At 38.5% G+C, this 21,818-nt stretch overlaps 1 protein-coding gene across 1 annotated transcript; it reads left to right on the top strand.

The window, feature by feature from the left end:
• Positions 1-599: 599 nt before the first annotated feature.
• On the top strand, positions 600-21,201 carry CAT (catalase). The gene is made up of 13 exons (XM_030481461.1): positions 600-895; positions 6,056-6,227; positions 7,596-7,706; positions 9,118-9,248; positions 10,156-10,260; positions 11,305-11,430; positions 12,778-12,969; positions 13,895-14,047; positions 14,528-14,666; positions 16,640-16,770; positions 17,577-17,684; positions 18,291-18,377; positions 18,837-21,201. The coding sequence occupies exons 1-13, from the start codon at positions 830-832 to the stop codon at positions 18,900-18,902; spliced, it is 1,587 nt and encodes a 528-aa protein (XP_030337321.1). The 5' UTR covers positions 600-829; the 3' UTR covers positions 18,903-21,201.
• The last annotated feature ends 617 nt before the right edge of the window (positions 21,202-21,818 follow it).

Here is a 21,818-nt window from a genome sequence, read left to right as displayed (position 1 = left end):
TTGTATTTATCTCATAATTTGTAACTATAACCTAGGGAGTGTTCTTATTAAATCAGAAGTGGTTTTGGTTTGTTTTTGTTTTTTTTAAGGTAACAAATTCAGGCCTCTAAAGAAATACTGTTTACAATTGGGCACATATGAATTATGACCACTGTTTAATATATCACCTGTGCCTCATCTGAGGTACAGTACGAGAACGAACACTTAACTCTACATTTGGTAACTTTGATTTTGCAATTTAAAACGGTTTTTTTTTTTCCCTCTGAAACAAACCCTGCCTCCGAAACTCCGTAAGTAATTGCAGTTTTCACGATGCCCTAACCCTGTAATTTCCTACGCCAACGATTAACCTCTCCCACACCAACAGCTGTGTTCCAACATCTCAAAACTGAAAACACACACCAAAAATTAAGTTACTTATACACCTCCATGCTAGCTAACTACACAAAAAAGCGAGCAACAAGAGAACACCACAACCCCAAGCCCGCCTTCCGCCATCCCCCTCAGCCTGAGGCGGCGGGCACCGCCTCACACAGCTTGATTGACGTTCCCTTCACCCAATCACAGCTCTCGCTGCCAGCTGGGAGCAGAGCTATTGGCTGAGGAGGTAGCGCGGGGAGGGCGAGGTGCTGTGGTAGAGGCTGTAGGAGCGGTATCTCCCGCTACCCGCTGGTGCTGCAGGGCGCGGTGGTGGCGGCGGTGGTTCTCCCCAGGGTGACCTCTCTGGCGCTGCCTCCTCGCTGGTGGCGAGCACAGTCCCGCTGGTTGTTCCACGCTCACTCCTCTCCGCACTGCCCTTCCTGTCTTTGGGGTCTCCTAAGCTTGCAAAATGGCTGACAACCGGGACGACGCCTCCGACCAGCTGAAGCAGTGGCGGAGCCAGCGGGGCTCGCAGGTACCTGGCGAGGCTCCGCGGGGCGGGTGTTGCTTTCCTTCCCCGGTGAGGTGTGAGGGACGGCACCCCGCTCGCTGCTCGGCCCGCTGTCCTGCCAGGCCGGCTCGCCTCACTGGGCGGTAACGGTCCGGCCTGCGGCGAGGGGGACGGTGGGGAAACAGTGGGGCGGCGGGCGGGGCTGCCTCCCTCACGGGTGCTGAGGGGAGCGGGTGAGCCCCGGTGTTGGAGGGTGCAGAGCCGGGGGGTTCCTCCGGCCTGGGACGGAGCGCAGTGCGGAGGAGCCGGGCTCGGGTTGTCCCGCGGGGCAGCGACGGAGGACGAGGCGCCCTCGGCCCTAACGCGGAGCTCTGGGCTTGGTGCCGTGCCCAGGAGAACCGGGCGCGGAGGGATTGGCTGCTGGCAGCTGGCCGGGAGCGGCAGGGACGGCCAGCGCTACTGGCAGGGCCACTTCGGCGGTTCTGCTCGGCCGCAGCCTCTCCTTTGGGCAGGAACGGGATTTGTCTAAGCCTCAGCGGGCAGGTCCCTAGGCAGCGATATGTTTTTTTTTATCTTTTCCGTCTCAAAACACCTATTCATGTTTTCGATTCTTCTGTCGTATTGGTAGAAGCCAGTGAAAATGTAACTAGGGAATGAGATAAAAGCTAAAGTGCATTCAGCAATACGTGGAGACTTGTTGACCGGGATGAAGTGGTTTGGGGCAAGTGGTCGACTGAATTCAGAAGAAGATGTAATCAACAGCATGGCATTCGAATCTTCTGAAGATACAGAATATACCCCAAAATATTTGTGTAAATGTACAAATGCTGCAAGAGTTGATCTCCCTTCTTTGTCAAGTCACTGTGACAGTGTCTACTATGTGTTTTCTGACAGAAGTATGTATTTGGCATGAAATAGTTTTTCTGCTGGTTATACAAGCAGCAGTCTTACAAGACACAAGTGGATGCCTCCGTTCCCACTCTTCATAGTTGCTTAGTCATCTTGACTGTGTTTTTTTTTCTCCTTGCTTGTAAAAGGTACTGTGTGAAAACTACCTTCCAGTGATGAATTGCAACTTCATGCTATTCTAGCATGTGTCATAATATTTTCTTTTTGTACTATGAGTAATACTTTTTTTTTTTTTTTTTGTATAGATGGTGGCTTTTCTGTAACAAAGCAGTGTTTGAATACAGGCCAAAGTTAATTTGAAGGTTGGGAGGCAACCCAAAGTCTGTGTTGCATAAGGAGTCATGAGACCTTAAGATAGAGAGTAGGGAGGACTTATTAGAATTTTAAAGTGACTTGTATTAAGGTACAAGGTATCAGTAATGCCTGGAAGTATGTACTTTGATGTATGGTGTTTACAACAGCTGTGACTAAAATTCTCCTGGCTTTGTTTCCCTTCTTTCTGTCATGACAGGTTAGTGCTGTAATGCAATACACACGCAGACTCAAAAGTTCTTATCTTTTAAGGTTTTGACTGTATGCAGCTCCCAACTGTATGAAAATACAAGCATCAAACAAACTCAAGTCCAGAAGCAGCATGAGAATTCCTCTTAAAACTGTCTTTTTATTTTTTTCCCCTCTCCCTTTACACTGATGGAACTTATTTTGTGTGTCCTACATACCATTATACTGAAACTAAAGTGACTATATCTTACCATTTAAAAAACCCCAAAATTTTGTGTTCAAAAGTCTACCTACACAAAAGAGACTGAACAACCACAAAGCTGTAGGGTTTCTTTGATATGCTTAGTTTCAAAAAGTTGTGGTTTTAGCTACTATTTTTAGTAGTCTTAAATGTTAGCATTGTAAAAAGTGGTTTTTAGGCAACAGTATAGCCTGTTGGTTTGAGAAGGGCTGTGGTATCTCTATAAAACTTTTTGTTGCATGCGTAGTTTACAACTAGTGTGCAGAGTTTTTTCTACCCTTGAGGTGGTCACACCATAGGTATTATAAAGGCATAGATGAATCGGGACTCAAAGTTTCCTGAAGATTATGGATACACTTCCCCTCCTCCTGTCTTCTACCAGGCTTTTGTAAGGCCTTTGTAAAGGAGAAGGTGTAGGCATATGCATTACAGTCCTACCACTGTCTGGTTAAACCTACTGGGCTGCTTATGGAGAACTCCAGGATAAACAGGACTCTAATTCAACATAACTTTTGTGTTTTTCAGTTGGCTGAGTGAAACTTGGTCACTGCCTTAAGATGAGATAAGTATTTAGTGACTTAAAAAAAATCATTGTGTGGACTGGAAGAGTCATAAGAGCTATTTTTCATGTTAAAAAAGTGTCACCAGTCCCCAGGTTTGCTGTTCTTGGAATTACAGTAGTAAGAATTCATAAATAGTGCTGAAGCTGTACACAGGGGTTTTGTCACAGGCTGCCTTAGAGTGAGGATGAAATGGAGGTGTCTGTGTGCATAGAACATGTGGGAAGGATAGAAATGTCTGTAATGAACACAAGGAGCTTGGAGAGGAAAATGCAGAAGTTTAGGATGCCATTGGTAGGAGCTGTTCTTTTTCATTAGGTTACAGTGAACTCACCTGTCTTAAATGAGTATGACAGTCATAAATATGAAAAAAATCAAGTAATGGTTAAAAAACCTAATACATTGGGTTTTATCTGTGAGAAACTTGGAGCTTTTTAGTCAGCAAAAGTAATGAAAATAAAAGAAAAATATTGGCAATGCTGGAAGCTGGGTTAAAAATAAAGTAGTTCTCCCTAAGCAAACTCTGAAAAAATTTCTTGACTGAAACGTTTAATTAAAACTGTTGTGATGTTGGACTTGATGATCTTAAAGGTCTTTTCCAACCTGCTTGATTCTATGATTCTTTGTGAGCATTTTATAGGCTCAGCATCTGCAGACTGCTGTGTTCTAAGAAAGGGCTTTTCAAAGCAGAGGCTCAGAATAGGTTTCAGGATTGGTTGTTCATAGCTTTCATACTTCAGTACAGTAAATGGCTCAGGATAATGAGCTGATAATATTTGTATCATTATTATTATTAATACAAATTAATATCAGTTGGAATTAGCTGGTAATATTACTTTGTGTTGGGTGATTATCTCAAAGCAGACTATTTTATACTTACCAGACTGAATCATGGAATGGATGAATGAGCATTTTCCTAAAGTTCCTTGAATGTGATGGTGTCCTACTTACTTTAATATACGAAATTAAATTCTAATTCAGAAAGTTAATTTGTAATGGCAATTTTTAAGCCATTTCTAGTTTAAGATGATAGCTAAAACGTAATAAAGCACACATCATAATGCATACAAATATAAGGGATGGGAGAATTTCCCATGTGGTCTAACTAGGTGATTTCTCAAAGTGAGCAGTGGAATAGTTTCCTTTGGCTCATTTAAAGCCAAGCAAAATATCAGGTAGGAAGCATGTGATATATAAGCAGTGGAAAGAATATGGAGAACAGTTTCTGCTCTTGCATATTTCCTTTGGCAAATTAGTGGATGTTTTGATTTAAGCAGATGTTCCTTTAAAATACTTGAAATAAAGCTAAAGTGGTAACTTCCCTGTGATTTTCTGAACATGGTGTTCCTGTTCGTACCTGGATATATGTTGTTTCTTTTAATTGTTTGTACAAATTTCATTGCTGGCTAGGATTTCAGGCATCCTGAAGGAGTTGAGTTTATTCTTATAGCTTTATGCTAACAAAGTGGTGAATGAAGAATAAAGCACCTAGATATTTTGGGAATTCAAGCCAGCTGGAGTAGTGTGTATTGCATATTAGTAGGAACACATTGACATCCTATCAAATGTCTTTTATGTGGTTATTCACGTACATGAGTTAAATAAAGGTGTATGTACTTCTCCCTGTATACACTGCCTCATCCAGAATTCTGGCTGTGGATGTGAATAATTGTTTTTTTTCCCTGCCTCTGTGGGTTCCCTCTTGTATTTCCCATGATTCAGGTACATGGATGCTGCTGGCAGAAGAGGGTAGGATGGTATGGATAGAGAGCCCATGTGGATGGATGTCAGTTTAGTGCAACCTGTGACCATGGATTTAATGTTAACTGGTCATTATCTGTGACCCGGATATTTGAGCTCACCCTGTTGCAAACCTTTTGTTTCTTTTTCCTTTGTACTAACTTCTGTTCGAAGTAGTTTGTGAGCATTGCCCTGGCTCTTAACAATGTATGTAGTCCAGGAAAGGCTGACACCTGTGACCACTGGGTCTCTGGAGCTGATGTACTCTTCTTGCTACATTTTCTACAGTAAAACAGGACTGTCGCCTTAGGGGAGCGTATGATCCTATATGTGATTGAGATAAAGTCTTTTCTACTGCAATTTGTTTTAAGAAAGTGGAATTACACTTGATTATAGTGCTACAGAGTTCCAAAAAGTGTTCTTTGAAATTGTTTTGGACCGGGTCGCTCCTACAGTACAAGATGCTGCAGCTCTAAGTTGCCTATGAGAAGAGTTAACTGAAATTTGGTGTGAAAGGGAGGCAGAAAGGATGTCTCAGGCAGTTTCTTTAAAGGAAATAATGATGTTGGGGGGAAAAAAACATCAAAAGGATAGTTTTTCATCCTTTTGACAGGACATTTGTTGGCAGTAGGGCTGCTTAGGGCTTTTGTTAATCTTAGTCCTTCCATGGGTTAGGAGTCTAGAATGATGATTCCTCAGGTGGTCTTGTATTTTCCACAGCTCTTCCAGACCAACAGTAATCATGGGTATCCCCTTTTAGTCCTCCTGCTGTGTGACTATAGCTCTTTCTCTATGCATCTATCCCTGTAGTGACATTACCTTCTTCCTCTCCTTTGTTCCTTATTACTTTCCAGCACCTACTCCTTTTCTAGCTCTCCCTATCCTTTCCTGTTGAGGCGAGGGCAGGCTGAACCTTAACCATTTTAAGGTTGACATCTTATATTTTTCTTGAAGCAAGATAGATAGTCTTAAGTAATGCTTCTGAACCATGAAAACATCTTTGGATGATACGTGACTTGGACTCACCTTGTTAAATAGCCCCAGACATAATACTTTGATGTAGCTAGACATCTGTATTCTTTGTAACTAGTTCCAGAACCTTTTGTCATTTTGCTATATACTTGTTAATGTCTTGTGACATGTAGTGGTTGAACAGGCATGCGCATTGTGTGGCTTAAATATAGAGGAGTTTTAATTTCTGCTGTTGAAATATTGACTCTCTCTCCCTTTCAGAAACCTGATGTCTTGACCACTGGTGCTGGGAACCCCATAGGGGATAAGCTTAATCTCCTGACATTAGGGCCACGTGGCCCTCTTCTTGTTCAAGATGTTGTTTTCACTGATGAGATGGCTCATTTTGACAGAGAGAGGATTCCTGAAAGAGTTGTGCATGCAAAAGGGGCAGGTATGTTTCAAAACACATACTTTTTCTTGGTGTAGAATTAGACTTTGAAAAGCTTTTGAGTTAATATGTAGATTGTGACAGATAAATTGCATTATATTCTCTATAATTTAGTATTATAAGAAATAATTCTGTATCAACAACAGTGGTAAGGCCTGGTTTAAAAGAGCTCAATGCCAAAACTCAAACCACTGAAAAAATGATTAAAACCCCCATAGTTATAGCCCTTAGATTTTTGCTGTATTTATTGTAATCTCTGCCTCCTCTATCTGTTCCTCCATAGTACCCTATTCCTCTGGAAGGGAAGACTTGCCCAATTCTATTTTAATATCTGTTTTCATGTTATTTGGTAGGGATTCTTGTCTTTATCATCCAATGTTGGGGCTGTTCAGCCTGCAGAAGAGAAGGCTGCGTGGAGACCTCATAGCAGCCTTCCAGTATCTGAACGGGGCCTACAAGGATGCTGGAGAGGGACTCTTTGTTAGGGACTGGAGTGGTAGGACAAGGGATAATGGGTTCAAACTTAAACAGGGGAAGTTTAGATTAGCTATAAGGAAGAAGCTCTTTACTGTGAGGGTGGTGAGGCACTGGAATGGGTTGCCCAAGGAAGTGGTAAATGCTCCATCCCTGGCAGTGTTCAAGGCCAGGCTGGACAGAGCCTTGGGTGACATGGTCTAGTGCGACGTGTCCCTGCCCATGGCAGGGGGGTTGGAACTAGATAATCTTAGGGTCCTTTCCAACCCTAACTATTCTATGATTCTAATGTGTCTGCTAAAGCAAGATGATGATCTAATATTTAAATTAAACTGAACCAACCAATTTTAAAATTTGTTATTGATCTTAATAAGGTAGAACTGGCACCTCTGATTTTATTATTGTGTATTGTCCTGTAAGAAGAAAATATGTTACTGAATTTATAATGCAAATGTACGTGGGAAAAATACGTCTGTGGGGTGGGAAGAATTTTGTTGCTTCATACAGCTTCCAGGTGCACCAAAATTCTGCAACATGTACCAGCATTAAAGAAATACTTGTCTTGCTCTGAGATAAGTATGCAAATCTTGGCAGAAGAGTATCCAAAAAGCTAACTTGTTATTTTGCACAGTAGAAGTATAGTTTGTATTGCTGTTGGGAACTGTTAATGATCAGTTAAGGAGGGAGAGTGAGCACTTCGCAGATAGTAGATTGTGTTAAGTAAATCCTATTTTGTGAAAATAGTGTTTTAGTGCAAAAATAGAAACTGTATTTAACCTGGTGTATTTCCATGTTTCCTGTTGACTTTAAGTATGTGGGACCACAATAGAATAGCAGATCCGCTGTGAGTGGAAAGAAGGTATCTAGATCTGATATCCTGAACTTATTTTCCTTCAGGAGCCTTTGGTTATTTTGAAGTCACTCATGATATTACCCAGTATTGCAAGGCAAAAGTGTTTGAACACATTGGAAAAAGAACTCCGATTGCTATCCGGTTCTCTACTGTTGGTAAGGCTCTAAAGCTATTGTGTATCTTCTTACATGTGTACCAGTTATACTCATGGCAATACTTACATTATTATTGAGTACTTAAAGTAATTTGCAATACTTTCTGCCAACCAATTCCTCTTCTGTGGATTTCACTTAAATTATAAGTTCTTAAGCAGCTTCTGCATCTTTCTGTCAGAGCTCTGTGCAGATACTTTTCTGTATGGAGTGTGGGAGAAAGGATACCCTGAGCTAGTTTTTCTGGCAGAAAGCTAGTCTGGATGGATCATAATCAGCCGTTGCATACTGCAGTTTAACACTTGAAAGTTTAATACCTATAACCTCTTATGCTGTGGGAATGTTTTGGGGATGAATGCTGTAAAGCAAGTATGAGGCAAGAAAAAATAAACAATCTTCCATAAATAAACTCTTTTTTCTTAGAGCTGAATACATAAACTAGCAAAATCTTAAATTATATTCATTAAAACACACATTAAGATCCATATCTTGTTTGGTAAAAAAAGATCTCTCAAAATATATGTTACTACTTCATTTAAAAGTCTTAAGGAGGATTCAGTTCTGGAAGTAGTATTGCAGAGAGAGTTGTTGTTCAACAAGGCTTAAGGAGCTGCTGGTTTTAGCCTACCAGCTTTTCTCTGTGTCACCAAAACTGAAGGGGTCATGGAATTTTATACCAGGGGAAAGATATGCAGCTGATTTTGACCTGTGTGTGCTGCAGTGGATTATTGCATCATTACCTTCCCTTTCCCTGTTCTGTTTTGATGTGTTTCTTCCTAGCTCTACTGTACTACACAATTATTTTAAGGAGAGAATCAGTGTCCTTGTTATTTCATCACTATGTTTAGCATTAGCTGTTCCTGGATATTTCTGGGACACTTTTGCTCAGGTATTGTGGTAGGCACTTCTGCTCTGGTATAAAGTTACCCATTGAAAAGACTGGTTTGGATAAAGCAGGAGGGGAATTCAAAGGGTTGCAGCTCTTCTATATGAAGTTCCCTTTTTATTAGGCACGTTATTTAGATTGCTACCTTCCAAATGTGAGAGCTTTCACACGGGCATTTGAAGCACAGAAACTAATGTTTCAGCCTTACAATCTAATGTTTTCTGTTTGATAATGCAAATTCCACTCTGAATTGATTCAAATGGATATACTTGTTGTTTGTTTGGGTTTTTTTTTTCCCTTTTAACTGTGACCCAAATGCTTGGGTGGGTGTCTGTTCACTTTGGAAACTTTCAATGCCTGAAGTATTACTGAAAATATGCCAAAAATTCCTTAATATATTGAAGATGTAAATTGATAAACCCCACCCTTTTAGGATTTTATGGCATATCCTCAAGTTCTGTGGTTTTAGGCTTACAATCTGTATGTGTTTCCTATCATAACACTTCTGTATTCATGTGTTTCTTCAAGCTGGAGAATCTGGGTCAGCTGATACAGTTCGTGACCCTCGAGGCTTTGCAATGAAATTCTACACAGAAGAGGGTAACTGGGATCTTGTGGGGAATAATACTCCCATCTTCTTTATTCGGGATGCAATGTTGGTGAGTAAGCATGAAAGAGGAAGGTCCTTTGAAAGAGTCCAAAAGTTCATTCCTATCTTGTTCTTGCTTCACTGAGAAGCAAAACATGTTGTTTTGACACACTTTAACTTTGTTGTTTGCTAGATAGTCTGAATGGTTTTTACTTGAAAAGATGTTACTTAAATAAAATGAATTTAAGAACTAATGCTTAATTACTTATGTGTTTCATACTGCAAATAGCACATACATTTAGTTGTGTTTGCTAGTGCCTATGTCACAGAACAGCCGGTAAATAAGTATGCTACCATGGTTTTAACTTCAGATCTGACCAGTTTTACTGGTGTTCAAACTGGCTGTTTTGCTCTGTAGACAGTTTTTTCATTCAGAGGCTATTGCAGGAGGGGAAAACTTTTCACTTTACAAACTTCTTGCAAATTCTTTTTATTAAATCTGACTTTTTTTGTCTTTTAGTGTAAGTTTAACAGCACTTTATAAGTAATGGGACTTTCCTTGGGTGGAAGAGTTCTGCAAGGATATTTTATAGTATCTATGTATTCATTTACAAGTCAGATATTCAGTAGAGTTCAGATATCCAGATTTGGAAAGATTTACCTCTCTTCATCGGTCACAAAATGAAAGCATTCTTTAGCTTTGGACAGTCTGTTTATCCTAACTGTGAATGTTTCACTTCACCCCATTTTTACTGGTCTGTGAATGAATTTGGTTACAGGAGAGGTATGACAGTAGAAGATATTTTCAGTGATCTTACAACTTTGTCTCATCTTTGTGTGCTGTTCCTTTCACAGTTAAGTGTAATGAAAAAACTGGTTGTCTTGTTCTGTACCAGAAGTTGCTTACTATACCCCATTTAATTTGGAGGTCTTAAAGAACTTCTTTTTCCCCCCTTCCTCCTCTCTGGACAAATTAGTTTCCATCCTTCATCCATAGCCAAAAGAGGAACCCTCAGACTCACCTGAAGGATCCAGACATGGTGTGGGACTTCTGGAGTCTTCGCCCTGAGTCTTTGCATCAAGTAAGCTTCTCCTTTGACGACTTCTTGTATGATTAAGAAAATTGTGTTATGACAACATATTTTTTTTTAATCTCTTTTCCATGTTTCTGTGTTTTATATAGATGTCTGTGTAACGTTCTAGGAACAGTATAAAGGTGAAAGGCCAACAGTAACTTAAGGCTATTAGTACGTGTATCTCGGCTTTCTTCTTTTAATGACTATGAAATGGGTGGGATTTTTCCATTTTCATATTTTATGTGGGGATGAAGGGGAAGTTGGTAAGTTTTCTATCACTGAAGCAGCAGGGATACTCATGACAAACTGCTGATGACAAACTGTTAATGTTAGAGAACAGTAAAGGACTGGGAAAGTCATGCTATAACATAGCGGTTTATTTAAAGCTGTGTATTGTGTTGCTCATAAGATCAACTCAAAAAATTACTAGAATTCACAGTGAATTCTAATTGTTCAGAGGTGTATTTGTACCTAAATGTTATCCAAAAAAAGCTAATATATAATTAAAAATGCAGTTCTATGTATTTATTTTAAAGAAAATGGGTTCGAACAGAAGCCTTCCAGTACAGATGTAGTACCACAAGCATTGTTTGTGATCATAAATCTAAAGAAAATCAGCACTTTGAATATGTTTGCATGGTGGTATTTTTACAGCTTGAAGACTTTGGAGTTGTCAAAGACTTCAACTTTCAGATTTTTGTCTTTAACCTGCAAAGAAACGTCATTTATGTTTATAACTCAAATTATCCATGCTTACCTGCTGCATGCTTGCAGGGGAATTGGTGACATTATCACTAGGTTAATGCCTTGTACTTGACCGAATATTTTGTGTGGGCATAAAACCTCACATAGGTTTAATTCACAATGGTTCTTTGTGCAAAACCAAAGCAGTCTTATTTAATACTCTTAAACTAGAAATTCCTTAGGGAATTCATATGTTAAGATAGCTTCCAGCAATGCAGATTAATGCAAGAAACAAATTCTGTCTTGAATGGGCACTTTATCCTTGATCTGGTGAGTCCCTTAATACTGTTTGATTCTTCTCTTTAGGTGTCTTTCTTGTTTAGTGACCGTGGTATTCCAGATGGTTATCGTCATATGAATGGATATGGATCACATACTTTTAAACTGGTTAATGCTAGTGGAAGAGCAGTTTACTGCAAATTCCATGCGAAGGTATCGATATTTTTTCCAGTTATCTATTGGAAGTATACATCACATTGGCTAAATTATAAAATCAACAAAACAGGTTAAATAGATTGTCTAAAGATGTTTTGTGACTTGTCAAGTTTAAGCCAGAAGAGACTTGTTAGTGCATAGACTCAAACAAAAAGGTCTGTGGGATATTTTCTATCAATTGCATGCCTTTAACAAATACAGTGGGTGTCAGTGTTCCTGCTATGACACAGTAGGTATTTACTAGACTCTACAGAGCTTTTCTTTGGGGAGTTATCTCTTGTTATTGAAGAACTCTGTCTACTTGTGTGCTGAGCTCTCAACTAGATGTTTTGGGTGTGAGGCTGAGCAAGAACTTCCTGTCAGACTCCCTTGCTATCATTCGGTGCACATGCACGAATCCTCTAGTCCTTTGGAACTGTGTTCTACTCAGAGTGTGGTATGTTCCTGTTAAATGTTCATGGCTACACAGTAGTTCAGGTGCAGCTTCTTCAAGTAGAAGTTCTCTCAGTCTGGATATAGGGTTTGTTCCCATTTATTTTCTGGATGTGAGCCACATTGATCTAGTATTTTTAACGTGGACTTGACTGTATACTGAAATATAAAAACTCTGTTTTACAAGAGCTCTGCAGCTGAGGCTCTCAGAACCTTACAGAACTTCCACCCTTTTCTGAGAAAGCAGTCATCAGCATATCTCACTTGAAAACAACTTCCCTTCAAAGTTTTAAAGGCCGTCCAGTTTCTTACATCATTAGACATTGGTGGAGGCTGGAATCTACCTTTGAAGCAAGACTTCATCTGAACCTATATGTTAAACTAAGAGGGATTGTATAGCAGCTTTTAGCCTTCAGCTTGTCAAAAGCTTTTTAAAATGAGATTTTAGTTAGTGCTAAAGATGTCACAGGAATGGGGGTGGAAGGTGAGAAATGGAGATTCATATAGAATCCAGAACTTTCAGCCCTGAGGGTTGTAACCGTTTTATCACTTGTTTGGAACGTGATATGTAGGAAAGGGTGGGATGATGGGACAGTAAAGGAACACTCTGTCCCGTAAGGGGTGAGGGGAAAGCTCTTTGCTTGGTGTGCTGCAGGGAACAGACCTTCAAGTTTGATGTCTTGTGTTCTGCAGTATAACATTACATATTTATTTCACTTTTATCAAAGAAATACTTTTTATCTGGAAGGCAGCTGTTGAATGTACTACTATTTGCAACTCAAATTATTGGATATTGGAATATGAACAGTTGCATTCTTGGTTTATAAGTCTTGTTAGAGTATATTCCTGTTAATGATTTCTGAAATAATTCTGCATGCTGTAACTGGTGCTACTGCTTTTATTGCTTTTTAGACTGATCAGGGCATCAAAAACCTTCCCGTTGAAGAAGCAGGAAGACTGGCTTCTACTGATCCCGATTATGGAATACGTGATCTTTACAATGCCATTGCCAAGGGGGACTATCCATCATGGTCTTTCTACATACAAGTTATGACATTTGAAGAAGCGGAGAAGTTTCCATTTAATCCTTTTGATTTAACTAAGGTATCTTGGAGATGGTTGTGAATATTCTATTTTAGCTAGTTTAAAAAAGGTTATAAGATCAAAATGCCAGAACTAAACTTATCTAGTAAGAGTAGCAGTTTCCATGGAGTAGCACTGTTTTCTTACTAGTTCCTATCAATAAAGTTAATCTGTCCTTTTTTTTTTTCTTCCGTTCTGTTTTTAAGTGTGCTCTTTATTATGGGGTCATCATGAATCAGAAATTGTGAAGATGAAATTATATGGATTATATATATCTGATGTTACTCTTCCTCAGTGAAATATGGATAGAGCTTGATTCCAGGCCTGTAGATTACAACTGCATTGTGCTTCAGAAGCGTGATCTCTGATCATATAGTCACATCCTGACCTCTCTAGTTTTTAAGTGTTGTTAATGTTGCTTGTGATTGTTGGTCTGATTTTGTCCAAGTTTGAATTACTGTTCCAAGGAATGCCTTGGTGAAAGATACCAAGGTCAACTTGTATTACTCTTTTTTTTTTTTTTTTTCCCCCTCTGATATTCCCCTCCCAAAATGGCTAAAGACTTTTATACTTGAAAGTACAAGTTAAGATGGCAAAGAAAAGGCTTGTTAAGCTGGTTGCATTTGGAAGTAGCTGGAAACAATCATGCTACCAGTTCCACCTACGATATTGCATTCCTAGGCTGGTTTTCAAGTGCCTTTGGGTATTTCATTTAAGTAGTCAAGTGCAGCTGAGATTATGCTGGGATGATGAAATAAGTTGCGTTAGTATTTTGTGTTAATTGCAAAAGACTTCTTAAAATAAGACATTTCTCAAGGTTAACAAAAAAATTAATTTCTTTAGTAATGTATTTTCTTAAGACTTAAATTGGGTAAATGCTGCCCAGTAATTAAGCTGTATAGTACTATTATAGTGTTGATATTAATATGTGTGTTATGTCTTGCAGATCTGGCCACATGGGGACTACCCCCTCATTCCTGTGGGAAAACTTGTCCTGAACAGGAATCCTGTCAATTACTTTGTAGATGTAGAACAGATGGCATTTGATCCTAGCAACATGCCACCTGGTATTGAACCCAGCCCTGACAAAATGCTGCAGGTAAACTACAATGCCTGTAAGATTTCACCTGAAAAGAGTTACATTTGCGTTGCTGTTTATAAAGCAACCCCTGTTTATGTAGTAGCAGTAAACCTGACCTGTGGAAAGAAACTGATTTTCTAACTTTTTTTTTTTTGGTGGTTGTTTTTTAATGTTTGTTAAATCACCATTCGATGTGCTCATCCAAAATGGAAATAAAAAAGAGAATGATATCCATGGAAATAAGAAGGTATTTTAACAGTTTAACAGGATAATTTTGTGAACTGTCATGCGGTTCTTTTGTTTTGCCTCTTTTTGCTCCCACAAACTTCATGGCCAGAATAAGTCTGTTGTCTTGGCATCCAGATGTCACTAGAACAGCTTCAGATTCAGTTCAGTAAATAACGGAGCACATATGTATAGTGCTCAGAGTTGGCATATACATCACTCGAGTGATCTCTTTCAGCAAGTAGTAGTTAATGTTTGTGATAAATGTTTTAGGGTCGTCTCTTTTCGTATCCTGACACTCATAGACACCGTCTGGGACCCAACTATCTACAAATTCCTGTGAACTGCCCCTTCAGAGCTCGTGTGGCCAATTACCAGAGAGATGGACCAATGTGTATTTCTGACAACCAAGGTACTAATGAAAATATCTTTAGGCTTATGCATGTCCTTGTAGAATTCTTTTCTGCTCACAGGGGGTTTAAGATACTTGATTAACACAGGGGGGGTTTTGATATTACTAACTTCTTATACTGTAAGAAATGCTACTTTTTGTCTCCTCCACCATTCAGTGTCTCTTGACTTTTTCCCCAGCTCAAACATCACTGTAACTTCCTGGACTTCAGACTTCCCAGTCTGTTTTGTATCTCTTATGTGAAAACTGTTCTTTACTTCTCATAATCTTTGTCAACCTTTTAGTACCTTTCCTTATATTACCAGATCCTTTTTGAGACGACTTGGCCTTGCCTACAGTTGTGACAAATCTGCCATATGCCCTTTCCTGTAGAGCGCCCTAAGTTTGTCCATGTGCCATTCCTAATACTCTCTTTAACTCAGCGCTCACCAGCAATCAAAGCAATTTACTTCAACCCATCCAAATGAATTCAAGATCTGTTTTGTGATAGGTAATGACATATCTTGGAACCCATAGTTGTGCGTATATAAAGTTGTATGCATTTCTGTTCTCCATGTGAATTACATAGCAAATAAAATTGTTTTCAGAAAAGCAATTTTCATCCACTGTTTTGGTATCATGACACATATTGTGTCAGTATAAATAGCTAGCTTTGATTTTTAACTGAGGTAAAGTTCACAGAGGCTAAGCTGTCAATTTATTTGCCCCCTTTTCAAGTAACTTTATGAATATGACGAATAGTACTAGTCCTCACATAGATTGGTCCTCCTTAAGGATCTGATTAATTCTTCTTCCTACAAAAAGTGAACTTCTATTCCTCTGTTCCCTATGTTCTTGATATGATGCTAAGGTCCTTTCCAACCCTTACTATTCTATGATTCTAATTGTCAAGGTACTGACTCTTATCCTGTTATCTCCTGTTTGAGGGATCTTGTTGAAAGTATTCTTAAAGCTGAATATGCTGTATTGCCTTCATCACTTATTTATGTATCTACTGGACATTTCATCAGTCTTGTACAAGTATGGAGAATCAAAACTTTGCTCTAAAACACAAGCTTGCTCATGTAGATTACAGAATACATTATCTACATAATTTTTTAAGACTTTAAAAGAAGCACATGGATGTTCCTTATACAACTTCAGTCTTGTTTAAAGTAGTTGATAGTCTCTTAACTATAAGTGTTTTTCAGTTTGATGTATGTAACATCTATTTGCTACAAATAGAATCACTTTTAATTTTGTAAAAAATGGGGAAGTCTTTGGTTCCTGGAAAGTAGAATGTTTGTCATCTTTACGTACTTGTTTAGAATGGGTATGTATCTCTTCTATTAATCCAGGAGAGAATTGGGATGGGGATATAAAAAACAAGTGAAGCTTAAGATGTGTTTAAAAACTTACAAATAGGACTGTAAGGAGAAAGGGGGGTTGCAGGAGAACACCTCCAGTCAAATGAATTCACTAATGTCCCTAGTTTATATTCCTTTAAAGACTTCTAGAAATGTGCTTGTTACAGGGGACTTACTGGAAGTTCTACAAGATTAACTATTTAAAATGAAGAAATATGCCAGAGAAATGGTTTCACAGAAGTTAATTGCTACAACTTTGTTTCTACTTCTAGGCAAAAAAAAAAAAAAAATCTATTCTAAAAGTAATAGAAATGGCCTAAATGTCTTTGAGAAATCTGTATCTGCATTTCTGCATTTAAAGATTGACTTCCATATGCTCAGTCCATGTTGTTAAACTGCTTTGCTGTCTGATTTCCAAGAGGTTGTGAAAGGCAGAACTAAAGCTTTAAACTTTGCCTCTATTCAGCAGGTTATGTCAGCGTTTGCCCAATAGTGACTGTTTTACACCTGAGAGTAAACAAGGATATACTTTAGCTATGCCTCTTCTAGGCAAAAAACATTTTTTGTCTTCTGACTTAATCTGAGCTGGTATCTCATTGTTTTGGTTTTGTGGGGTTTTGTTTTCAGGTGGTGCCCCAAACTATTACCCAAACAGTTTTACTGGTCCAGAAGATCAGCCTGTGTGGAAGGAGAGCCGCGTGTCTGTTTCAGGAGATGTGCAGCGCTTCAACAGTGCAAATGAAGATAATGTGACTCAGGTATAAAGTATGAAAAGGCTTTATATTGCCTATTTTACATTAGCTGAGTTTATAGGATGGCTTTAGAGAACAATAATAAGAATCATTCAGCCATGGCTCCTCTCTGAAGCATCTGGGCTAACCTGAAGTTCATTTAATGAGAGCTTAGATGATCTCCATACAGTTTAATTTCATAACTGATTTATTTTGCTGACAGGACAGTTAGTGAAATCTTACAGACCTTTGCCATCCATATTCTGGGCACCAGTATCTAGAGGCTGTGCCTGTCATCTTGAGATTAGTGTCTGCAGATAAGCAAACTAAAGTATACATGTAGTGGCATGATAGTCAATTCCTGAATTGGACCACAACAGCTGTATTTGTTCTCATTAATTCAGTAAGCAACAGTTATTTCAAGCTAGAATTGGAAGGAGTTGTTAGTAGATTTGCCAAAGCAAAACAAACAAATCCCTACCACAGATTGGTTGCCTTTTGAATTTAAGTATTTGGAGTGTTTGAATTGTTGCCTGACCAGTAAGTGAAAGCTATTCCTTTTTCAGTAGTAATGAATCTCAAAAGTCTAGTAAGTATTGTTGACCGCTACAGGTAGAATCATAGAATCAACTAGGTTGGAAAAGACCTTTAAGATCATCAAGTCAAATCATTACCTCAGGACTGCCAAGACCACCACTAAAGCATATCACTGAGGGCTTCAATCTACATAGATTTTGAATGCTTCCAGGGACAGTTTCCTGGGAAGCCTGTTCCAATGCCTGATTACCCTGCTTTTGGGAATTTCAAGATAAAACTTTGTTTCCAATCTTAAGGTGCGAGACTTCTATACCAAAGTGCTGAAGGAGGATGAGCGCCAAAGGCTGTGCAAGAACATTGCTGATCATCTTAAGGATGCGCAACTCTTCATTCAGAAGAGAGCTGTAAGTGGCCTGTTTGGGTTTTAGCCTTTGCTTTTTATTCCGGGTTTTCTTGCAGTCTAGTAACTTGGGCAGTTTGCTTATGGAAAGGAAGATCAGGAATTCTTCACTGAGAAGACAACTTCTGGGTTTTTCTTGTATGGGAATTATCAATACAGAACACTTATGTAAATAGGCACATATTTATAACATAAATAACTTGTTGAAGTAACTTTTTTCCTGATAGGAAGAATGCTATTGACATTGAACATCAAGGATGTCATCATGTGTTTCAAAAATAGGGTGGCTACCAGTGTAATGTTTTGGCTCTAAAGGATAAGGCAGCAAGGACTAGGGAGGGATTGGATCTTTATCCTTCCCAGTGGAACTTCGTTTATATTAGGAAAAACCTCTATGTGAGGTAATAGAAATTGTGTTTGAAGATCTTCATAGCTCCTTTCTGGCTGGTCAGAATTAAATTATTTAGAAAGGAGTTTTCATCCACTTCTTCCTTATGATATGTAGTGCTTGTAGAGCACAGAGCAGAAAATGTGTTAAAGGATACATTTGAAATGGAGGAAAAAGTTCTGTTGCCTCTTATTAGAGAATCTGTTCTGTCTTCCTGTTTAGGTGAAAAACTTCACTGATGTTCATCCTGACTATGGTGCTCGTATTCAGGCTTTTCTGGACAAATACAATGCTGACAGTGGGAAGAAGGTACGCTAATGATTTCTGTAGTTGAATTTTGACTGACTCTGAATTAGCTTGGCGTCTTTTCTAAAACAAGGTGAGAAGTAGGTCTTGATTCACATTTGGTTTAAATGGCAGAAGTCAGTGCATGCAGAATTACAGACCGAGGAAACATCACTCTAATTACATTTAATTATATGTTGATTAACCAACGATGTACAATTACTTTGTTTTAGTTGGGTTTTTGTGAGGTTGCTGGAAGATAACTATGTGCTGTGCGGTGTGTTCAGGTTGATTCTACAGACAGACCAAATGTTTACACACTCTTTGTAATGGTAATGAAACATTTCCACAAGCCTCTTCTGGGTTCAGTGCTTGCTAAGCAGAATAACAACATTATTGCTTCAAGTACTCACTTTTTTCTGAAGTTCCCCTAATTACTTTTAATGGAACCTGCTCTGAATATTTCTTTTGTGTTATTTTTAGGATGTTATCAGGACATACACGCAGTCCACGTCTCGTATGTCTGCCAAAGAGAGATCCAACTTGTAAAGCGTGCTGCAGAGATTCACTCTGTCAATTTTGCGTCCTTACAACTGCAGGACAACCTGTGGAAGAGATTAATGAATGTAGCAACTTCTGCACAAATACAGAATTGTTTTACAGGCTCAATTTCTTAAGCTTTCAAGTGCCTGTATCTGTATTGAAACTAAGTAACACAAGCTAACAATCCTAGTGCCTTTCAACACTAGTGCTTTACTGCTTGTTGACAACATATGGTGTTTTTAAGGAAATTCATGATTAAAAATCCTCTTCATTTCTAGAAGCAAACATAAGTGTAATAAAAACACTGTCTCATTTTTTTTTATTGTAAAACTTTACCTTGCTAAATCACACAATAGAACTTCTATAATGACACTGTGATTATCCTTATGGATAAACTTCTTCATATTGAAAAGTTGCTGTTGCTCAATATGTCTAATAAAATATCTGTATGTATTTGTAGGCACTTCCTTTGAATTTCATTTTTGGCCTTTCAGAAGTAAAATAATAAGCAATATTTTGACTAAAATATTAGTTGCGTCTCATTCCTTATGATCAAAATTAAACTAATGACGAAGTTTAATCTGAATATAGGTAAATTGTATTCCCAATATATATTTTAAGATAATCTTTGCATACTAACACTAGGTTGGGATATAAATGACCTAAGAGAGATAGGAAAGGATATTTTCTTTTTGCATACACTTTACAACTAAATCAATTATATCTTACAGTTCTTTAGGCGAAGGGGAATTGTTCTTTCTAATCTGTAAGAATTTAAATAGGAAAATACTAATGCTCCAAGTGTCTGAGAAATTAACCTCCAGATGCTTGAATATTTTTATCTTGGCCAAATTTAAGATCAAGCACTTTCAAAACTCTTCCCAGTGGTTCCTGAAATTCTGTTATTTTACTGCCATCATCAGATATTGCTATATATTGATCAAGCCAGAGCTAGTTTTCAGAGTTAAACTTTAATTGAAGTGGTATGTCTGTCTGAATGTTGGTATCTATAGCTAGATATATGTATGAAGCCTGATTTTAACCATATTATAATGTTGCCTAGTATTTGCAATTTAATCAGTGCAAAGGATTTTGGAACCCTCTGGATTGAAAAGCATTCTCCATTAGTATTGCTTAGATCCAACAGAGTTTAGCTTAGTAATATCTCTTGTGTTTAGTTTTGGAGTAAAATCTTTAAATAGGTGTAACTGTCATAAAATAGAGATGTTTATATTTGATAACTTAGTGCAGTAGTTAAATGCTGGAATTCCTGGACACTAGCTTGTTTGAATCTGAGTAGTGGTTGCCTAAAAAGCACGTTGTCAGCATCCAAGTGCTTTACAAAGATACAACAAAACCAAGGCTTAAACCTTATAAGGGTCAAAATCCCACCTAGTATTTTTTCTTTAGATAATTCTTTGGGAAGTGTTATCTAGTTATGGGGGAACTAGTGTCCAAACTGACTTGGAGCTTTGAATAAAAAACCCCTTGTCATAATTGTTGAAAGTTGGTCTGTCAAGACTAAAAGAGTTTCAGAAGTGTGCTCGGTAGGATCAGGCAATTCACCATGCTTCTGAAAGCCTGGCAAGTTATAATAAGGACACTGCCTCTTCCTTCTTCCTCTTAACCTTGTCAAAGAGAAAGATCAGTGTATGTAATTAGGCCAGATCCTTGTTGCGCATCAGTACCCCTCATTTGAAATATTTGCTTTCCCTGTTGGCCTGCTGATACTGTGTCATTAGCGTTTGGATTGGAAAAAGCATGAATGATGATAACAAAGGATTTCAGAGCCCAGCTACTAGCTCTTAAGCAAGTGTTATACAAGTTTCAAACCATAGCAGTTCTTTTTTAATATACAGTACACTTCTGGATCTGTCTTGAGTTGTATTTTGAATAGGAGTGCTTCCTAATTTGGCATTTAAGTGTGAAGTGGTATTCCAAGAGGTGATGGCAGATAAGTAAAGAATAGTTACTAAAGTGGTGTTACTTTAAGTTGTAGAAAACTGCTACTTCAACTCATTTATCTACTAACCTATTGTGAAAAATTATCTGTGATATAGATGCAGTAAAATAATATGAACTGATAGCCTACACTGTTCTGGGGTTCAACTGGGTTTTACCTGATCAGGCAGGTGGGAGCTGGAAGAGCCACATGAATGGGTGGGAATATTTGTCCCTGGAACATAGAATACTAATGAGATTTGTAAGAGAATGAGCAAGGCTGAATCTAATTTTGGTTGTGTCTGCTAAATGAATTATGTTGTCTTCCTCTTTTATTTCTGAAATAAAACTGAATTTAAAAATCTCTTGGCAGCATGTCTGTTTTCTGTGTGAATGTTTTCAAACAGTTTATATTAATGTAGGAAGTTGATGGTTTCATCTGTTATTTTGGAGGTTTTGCAGAAGCTGTTGAAGTCCTGGGTAATTGGTATCTGTTTCAGAACTGAATTTTCTGGCCTGCACAGGCCCTGACTGCCAGCAAAGGCCTTGAACTCAAGGCTGATGCTTGGAATTCACGTGTAGAGTCCAAGCACTAAAACCTGCTCAGCTCTGATATGTGAAATTACTTGTTAGGAACCTTCTCTTTAATTTCTTAAGCCTTCAGAAAAGGGAATGCTGCTCATGTCTGTGGTACAGCAGCATCTATGATTGTGTGTACTATATGAATGGGAAAAAGTTGCTGTCTTGCTTTATTGTGGATTTGGTTGATGATGCTTTACTGAAGCACCTGTTTACTGAAGAACCGTTTGTTATTTTTGATTTAAACGCTTTGGTGGCAATTTACAGAATGGTCACAAGGTTATCCAAGTTTTTCTTTGCAGTTCATCCAGATTTTAGTGGAGGACAGTTCTTAATAGTTGAACAGAGTATGTGGAGTTGAAATACAGCCCTTGAAGGGTCTCAAAGCTACCTTGCTAAAAG

Source organism: Strigops habroptila, chromosome 4, assembly GCF_004027225.2.
Source record: "Strigops habroptila isolate Jane chromosome 4, bStrHab1.2.pri, whole genome shotgun sequence".
Taxonomy (NCBI): domain Eukaryota; kingdom Metazoa; phylum Chordata; class Aves; order Psittaciformes; family Psittacidae; genus Strigops; species Strigops habroptila.
The sequence above is the reverse complement of the archived record's forward strand: the minus strand, read 5'-3'. Positions and strand labels throughout refer to the sequence as shown.